At 38.3% G+C, this 8,358-nt stretch overlaps 1 protein-coding gene across 3 annotated transcripts in view; it reads right to left on the minus strand.

Annotated features, from left to right (window-relative positions):
- Positions 1 to 3,461, minus strand: part of LOC112452812 (septin-7) — a 74,175-nt gene extending 70,714 nt beyond the window's left edge. Inside the window, exon 1 of one of the 3 annotated variants that reach the window (XM_025013229.1) lies at positions 3,172 to 3,461. In XM_025013229.1, coding sequence (XP_024868997.1) covers positions 3,172 to 3,216 — 45 coding nt within the window. In that variant the 5' untranslated portion in view covers positions 3,217 to 3,461. The remainder of the gene's footprint in view (positions 1 to 3,171) is intronic. The other 2 variants (XM_025013230.1, XM_025013225.1) reach the window with 2 other exon arrangements.
- Between the last annotated feature and the right edge of the window lie 4,897 nt (positions 3,462 to 8,358).

Raw genomic sequence — 8,358 nt, forward strand, 5'->3', positions numbered from 1 at the left:
ACACACACACACACACACACACACACACACACACACACACATTCTCTCTCTCTCACTCACCCACACCCCCTTTCTTTTTGTAAAGAAACACCCCTGTTGCAAAAGACCGATAGAAACTTCTAGACAACGATAAAAAGTCATCTGATTCCATCTGGTTTATCAGTACAACAAAATTGAGACTTTGACAATTGATTTGGATTTATCGGAATCTATGAGCACGCGGATAATCTGTGATGATAATCACTATGAGGATAATCTGTTACGGAATGTATCCGATTCTATTGTTTTCATGTGCATGATGGATTATATTAAGATTTATGAATGTGCGATTTATTGGATCCAAACAGCATCGACACACTGATCGACGGCTGTGTATACTTATATACAGTTATCGATTTTATTTGAATATTTTTCTATACGTATTTACACATGTTGTAAATTGATAGGTTTTGAACATACTTGACTGTTTGGAAGCAAATGCGCATTAATACAAAAAGTCCACAATTTGTTTCTATCAGATCTTAGTGGCAAAAGCTTATCCATGATGAAAATCAATTTATATCGTTTTATGAGTAAATACAGATCTGTAAGGACTAATTTTTTATAAAAGTGAATCTGGCAATCCAAGGATAAAAACACAGTTTTCTGATAGATTCTTTTAATATGAATTAAGCAGATTTTCCAGATAGGTCTACAGCAATTGGCATTTACTAATTGATATTTAATGTGGCATTGCAGATACAATATAAAATATTTATAAGATTTTATCGGGATTTTCAAATTTGGAGATTTTTAAGTATGACGTTGGATATATCGGTCATTTCTGATAAGTTTATGATATACCTTTAGGTGTTATTAAAAGCATTTGCTGATACAAATTTTGACTTTAACATATCATTTTGTAACAAATTGTTCTTATTAGATTTTATATGCATTCTCTAAGTATACTATTCATTGTATTCAATAGGATGATCCAATAATTTCTTTTTATTGGAATCTATGAGATAATTCCGATTGAGTGAAAAAATATCTTGTCTTGTGTTTATTGATACTTATTTAACCCGTACCCACACCGCACAGGATATTTTGAAGGACATTTGTGCATCCGCTGGATATCCACCGGTTATTGAGATACCGGTTACTGATACAAACTAGAGTGAGGTTTTAACAAAACACAAATGCATACCAATAGGTGCAGATAAAAAATTGTTTGCAAGTACGGATAAATCGTCGAATAACTAATTTTCGACCCGAGAATCCATGTAGCAACTGATTGAAGGCAGTCTCATCTAGAAAAGTGGCTACATTTAAAAATTCAATGTAAACTAATACTTATTTAACTCGTATTTACTGATACAAACTAGAGTGAGGTTTTCACAAAGCACAAATGCATACCGATAGGTGCAGATAAAAAATTGTTTGTAAATACGGATAAATCGTCGAATGACTAATTTTCGACCCGAGAATCCATATAGCGACCGATTGAAGGCAGTCTCATCTAGAAAAGTGGCTGCATTGGAAAAATCCTATAGTAAACAGATACTTATTTAACCCGTATTTACTGATAAGAACCGAAGCCTTGTATTGAGATCGAACTTTTCACAATACGAATATGTGCATATAAAAAGTACTTTGCAGATACGGATTCATGCTCTTCGAAACAAAGATACTTTTTGAATTTGACAGTCCATATACAGAATAATTGCTGCCGAAATCTGATTAAAACATATACGTTCCTCTATAATCTCTATATATTGATCGTGTTGTAAGTCCTGATAAAATCCTAGCTTGCAAGTGCAAGTTTATTCTGATTGAGTCTCATAAAAAATTCAAATAAGGTATGTGCAATTGCTGATTAAAGACGATCGAGTCATTAAAATTATTTGCAATTGCAGATAAAAGACGACCGATGTTTGGAGAATATCTGCAATCTCAGATTGACCTGCGCCGAGTCTTTTTGGAGTTCTATCTGTTTGCTTAAGTTGTGATAGATACGTATAAAATCTAATTGAATAAAAAAATCCCATAAATCATCAATTCTATCAGAAGTTATAAGAGATTCCAAAAACAAAAACACACTATTTTCAGATAGAATATATTTTTTTTATCAGTTTCTCTCGGTTCTTTGCAACAGGGACGAAAGATACACGGGCGGACTGACGGCACCAGATTAAACTCCAAATTGCCCAACCTTTCTCCTTAATTCGTGAAGTTACAGCTTGCAGCCCACATGCAAAAAGGGGACGAAAAAATAAAATAGCGTTGACAAGATCTAATTAATCCGAGCTGTCAAGAGAGGAAGGAAGAAGAGCGAGTGACCATTAAGGGGATCCTATATAGTAGCAGTAATCCCGACATTTAGTTAAAAGCAAACCACTTTTAATTGGCTTTACGGAATTGCAAAATTCTTGTGCAGAATTAAAGTACGTACAAAAATGTAGAGGGCTAGTGTCGGTTTTACATCAAAAACAAAAAAAAATTAAAAATTTGGGCACATAGAGCTGTCACTGACGACAATATTTTCTTATACAAAAATACTGCAGTTTATATATACAAAATGAGATACTAGATACTAGCCCTCTAGGGAAAACATTAAAAAACAATATCGTGCAATTACAACTACAATAGAAGTCTAGAAAAAAAGTGTCATGCTTTTAACTTTTATATGTGCAATCCCCTTAACCCCTTAAGTGGTTTGCTTTTAACTAGTCGGTAATTACTGCCACTATAGAATCCCCTTAAGGCTGCAACACAATACGAAGGTACAGGCAACAGGAATAGGGAAGAGCAACAGAATATAGATTTTCAACCAATCAGAAGTCGTATATCAAATGCATTCTGTTGCTATTCCCTGTTCCTATTACCTTTGTTTTGTGAATAAGCATAATTTCATCGATTTCTTTGCTGGAGTAGCTAAACTGAAGAATTACCGTTTTGTGTTCCGGCCTTTATGATACTATTATTTAATTGGTAGGTTAGGTCGGTCCGTGTCGTATCGACCGGTCGTGTCGTATTGAAAGGCGGCTCCCAAAATGGTCACTACCGTCTCCCGACAGGTAAGAGGAAGACGGCGGGAAGGAGAGATAGTGAGGAGAGACACAGAGAGATAGTGAGAGAAAGAGAGAAAAAAAAACTTTATAGAGAATGACGCGTCTCTTGCTTCTCACTTACCACTTCGCTGCATCGTCGTTCGGCTGGAGCGTTACAGCGACTCATCGAGCATAATCCTTCGTTCGTGGATGATGCGGATAAACAGCCACCAGTCACCAGTGCGTTTCCTCACATACTACACACTCGCGAGACGCGACAACGCAATGCAAGGCGAGGCGAGATACAACGAGACGCGGCTACCAGGCGATCGAATCGGACGCGACGCGAGCGTGAGAATGCAGACGCTCCGCTCCGGCACGCGATACAACCACACTTTTCAAATATTCGCGTGGCCAATCTCTCGCACGACGATTTGAGGTGTGTGGGTGTAAACCAGTACAGATGGTTCGCTCAACCTCTTTTTGTGGTTTGCGCCGATCCGTACTGCGCATCAATGGCCGCGTTCAGGCAACATAACTGTTGAGTGAGCGCTCATTATGATTGGTTCTTACACTTAGATCCGGAGAAGAACCAAAGGTAAGAACCAATCATATTAAAGAATCACTGGCCGCTCACTCAACAGTTGTGTTTCCTGAATGCGGCCATTATTATTTTGGGCGGAACCAATCAGAGGATTTTTGTATGTGTGGTAGTGCATAGTCGGTGTGATGCCACAGCACTTAAGCGGGGAGCACACACTTCTGCACAACGCATAATGCGTAAGCATAAGAAAATTGATTGGTCCATACACATGTGCATAAGAAAATAGGCCAATCAGTTTTCTTATGCTTACACATTATGCGTTGTGCAGAAGTGTGTGCTCCCCACTTTAAGCCGGTTCTACAATGTGTGCTGATGTGTGCTTTTCATTTAGCGACTCAAGTCGACACAAGCGTCATTCTGTCTCTTTTCAACATCTAGTGAAAGCATCTATAATACGTCGCAAACGATGGCAACTGCTAGTTGAAAAGTGTTAATGCTAGATCTACAATGCGAATCGTAAAGTCGCGAGTCGTAAGAATTGACCAATCACAATCGAATTTGAGGAGAATAATCGACTGTGATTGGTCAATTCTTGCGACTCACGACTTTACGACTCGCATTGTAGACCTAGCATTAAGGGCCATCTACAATGAGTCGCAGTCGCAAGAGTCGTAAGAAATTGACCAATCACAATCATTATTCTTCGACCGCAAGGAGAATAATAGACTGTGATTGGTCAATTTCTTACAACTCTTATGCTAAGACTACATAGACGCGGAAACGCCGTGCGGTAGAGTGCGTTGACCAATCAGAAGGCTGCCTCAAGTCGCCTGCGGCAAAATCAAAATTTGTGATTGGTCAACGCACTCTGCCGCACGGCGTTTCCGCGTCTATGGAGTCTTAGCATAACGACTGCGACTCATTGTAGATGACCCTTTAAGGGGATCCTACAACCGTATAATTTACCGATATTATCGTTTTTCGATGGATCTTTTAATTGGCTTTATAGAATTGCAAAAATCTTTTACAGAATTAAAGTCCGCACAAAAATCTAGGGTAACAAACGCGATTTTATATCAAAAACACCAAAAAATTAAAAATATTACTTATTTGGGCACATACACAGCTGTGTTAGGACGGGCAGGTCAGGGATGACGAAAATTAACCGGTTAGGATTAATGAACTGGATCTTTTATTATAACACGTGTACACTCGAGAATGTTCGAGACGGAAGAAGAAGAAGCTAACGTATACATACGTGGCAACGAACAAAAGTGAAGTGAAGTTTTTGGAACGCTGTAGAAGACAGCGTCATCTAAAGTAACTAGAGAAAAAGACGATAGCGCCACCACAATCCGGCAGCGCTACTCTTTGCCATTGGTAAAAGATTTATAGAGAGTAACGAGGGCGCGAATTGTTCAATCTCTAACAAGCTGTCACCTGACGACAATATTTGCTTAAAACAAAAATTCTGCAGTTTATACATACATAATGTTTATCATCTGCCCTTGGGAAAACATGTAGGAATAATATCGTGCAAGTAGAAGTAAGATTCAATGCGTACAAAAAAAGATCCATCGAAAAATTATTTTAGTAATGCAAATACGGATGCAGAATGACAAGAAGAGCAACAACAGTAGTTGTCGGATCTTGCGAGAGATGGCGAGCAATCGAAAAAAGGACAGATGTCATTTCGTTAGACAAAAATAGATATAGGGAAAACAAAATTAGAAAGGCTGACATTATCGACATCGAGGAAGTTCGCCAGTCACTGCAGGATCAAGTTGCTTTCCATTTACACTCAAGTGATCTGAGTCACTTATGTGAATATTTTATACTCAGGTAAGATATGTCATTTTGCACTTACCTGCTTATTTTGGTAACAAAGCTATCGCATAACAATACGATAGCCTCATTTTTAATGTGAGTCTACCTAATGCTAAGACTCCATAGACGCGGAAACGCCATGCGGCAGAGTGCGTTGACCAATCACAAATTTTGATTTTGCCGCAGGTGACTTGCGGCAGCCTTCTGATTGGTCAACGCACGGCGTTTCCGCGTCTATGGAGACTTAAGGTGAAATTTCATGGCAGTGAAAAGTAACAGCAGATTGTACTGATTGGCTATAAAATAGAGAAGTTCTCGAGTTCCTAGAACTTCTCTATTTTGTAGCCAATCAGTACGATCTCCTGCTACTTTTTACTGCCCATGAAATTTCACCTTTAGCATAACAGCACAGTTGACGGAAAGTCGACGGCAAGTTGACTTTTTAGGGTGCATCCCGATGGAGAAGAAATTAGCGAAACGGATTTGTATGTACTTGACCGGAAATGAATGTCCGAAAAAGAATCTACCATATGAAATCGTTTGTATTTCGTATGAAGACTTTTGAAGTGCAATTGAAAAGGTTTGTGAGTCATTCGTTTAATTGTAATTAATTAATTATTTTTACACCATGCATTTAGCCGAAATAGATAAATTAATAAAAGTTTTTATACGGAATCGTTTGTATTTTGTATGAAGAGTTATGAAGTGTGATTAGAAAGGTTTGTGAGTCACCCAGATACTTTTAATTAAATATTTATAAACTCGGTAAAATTAGCCGAAATATAGATTTTTAGTTATTCATGTTAAAAGAAGGCGCTAGTGTTCCCGAAGGTCCGTCTGCAATCAGAATTAATATGAACGTTTTAAAAATTATTTTATACTGAAATAAATAAATATATATACAGGCTAATGAGCCTGTAGCTATAAGCGATAGTTGCTAATTAAGTTTGTAAAGATGTACCAGCTGTGCAGGGTGAAGAGCAGGTTATCTCAAACGCCCTGCCAAAACCCAATTAAAAGAGACTCAAATGTCATTACCGCTGAGAAGTACTTCTTGCCATTTAAGTTAGCATGTCAGAGCAACCGGATTGTCCATTGCGTTCCACCTTGAATTTTTTTTACAGTCGTTTATTAAGATTGCCCTACTTTTAAATTGAACGCTTTTAAATGTATTATTATTAAACTACCGATATCGATATATTATTAGTAATTTAATATTAAAACTTGACAGAGTGACGTAAACTAATTCGCTCATAGTATTATAACAAAGTATTATGCGTTCAAATTCTCGAAAGCTAGCTTCTTTACTATGCTCTCTCACGCCACAGTCTTTTTGTAACAATACATTGTAGAATTTTTATATAAAGCGAATGTTTTCGCAAGTTGAGGTTAAAACAATTAAGAAGTCAGTATTAAGGCTCGTCTACACGACAAGGCGTAAGACGGCGTAAGGGCGCAGACGCAGGCGCAAGAAGTTTGTTCTTGATCGTAGCGGCGCGGCGCAACGGCGCAGGAGAAATAAATTATTTTTATTTCCAACGCCTGCGCCCACGTTACGCCGACTGTTTTGTAGGTTAAATTAACGGCTTGGGTCGCTCACGTATCATCGCCGGATGGCCGATGCTATCCGTGAAGAAACTTTTGTGCCAGAAGAAGAAGTATCATCGCCGGCTTTACCTCTATATAGTGTGAACGTTGAAAACATGGAAGAAAGTTATAATGAGGCGTGTTCCTGTGTAGACGAGCATGGCGCAGACATCTTGCGCCTACGCTTGAGTTTGTGCCTGCGCCCTTGCGCCGCGCTTTTATGCCTTGTCGTGTAGACGAGCCTTTACAGACGGGTATAAGATTTTCTTAAGACGGTTTTGAAATAAGATCTGATTATGAACCGGCCTAAGTACAATTTTAAGATGTCATTAACCAATCATAAAGCCGTATTAGCATCTTAGACATTACTTACGACATTAAGGGGATCCTGCAGTGACTGGCGAACTTCCTCGATGTCGATAATGTCAACCTTTCTAATTTTGTTTTCCCTATATCTGTCTTTGTCTAACGAAATGACATCTGTCTTTTTTTCGATTGCTCGCCATCTTACGCAAGATCTGGCAACTACTGTTGCTGCTCTTCTTGTCATCCTGCATCCGTATTTACATTACTAAAATAATTATTAGATGGATCTTTTTTTGTACGCATTGAATCTTACTTCTACTTACACGATATTATTCCTACATGTTTTCCCAAGGGTGGATGATAAACATTATGTACGTATAAACTGTAGAATTTTTGTTTTAAGCAAATATTGTTGTCAGGTGACAGCTGTGTATGTGCCCCAATAAGTAATATTTTTAATTTTTTGGTGCTTTTGATATAAAATCGCGTTTTCCACCCTAGATTTTTGTGCGGACTTTAATTCTAGACCAAGAACTTGCAATTCTGTAAAGCCAATTAAAAGATCCATTGATTAACGATAATGTCGGTAAATCATACGGCTGCAGAATCCCCTTAAGATGGTCTTAAAATAAGAACCGACTATGAATACCGGTCACGTATAAATAGATACAGTATGTTCACTCAGGCCAAAACCCGTGAAATGGTTTGCACACTCAACAATAAGATGGAAAAGGAGAAAGATCGTATCATCGTATGTCTGTCCTTCTCCGCGAGCGATGGAGAAGGACACACATACGATTTCCACACTCAACATCGTGGCGGACGATTTCACTTCAGGGGGCTTATTACGGTTCTAGAAACGAGGTGAAAGTTACAAAAGTGAGGAAATTCACTAGGGTATCTATGATTTTATTGGTCAAAATCTAGTAAATCTGTTCACTTTTGTAATTTTCACTTCGTTTCAAGAACCGTAATCGACCCCCAGATCAAAGGTGCCGACACGGAGTGGACCTGGGGTTCGATTCTGTATCTTGGGACGAGGTGAAAATTACAAAAGTGAGGAAA

Source organism: Temnothorax curvispinosus, unplaced genomic scaffold, assembly GCF_003070985.1.
Source record: "Temnothorax curvispinosus isolate PA1 unplaced genomic scaffold, ASM307098v1 QBEX01003693.1, whole genome shotgun sequence".
Lineage (NCBI taxonomy): Eukaryota > Metazoa > Arthropoda > Insecta > Hymenoptera > Formicidae > Temnothorax > Temnothorax curvispinosus.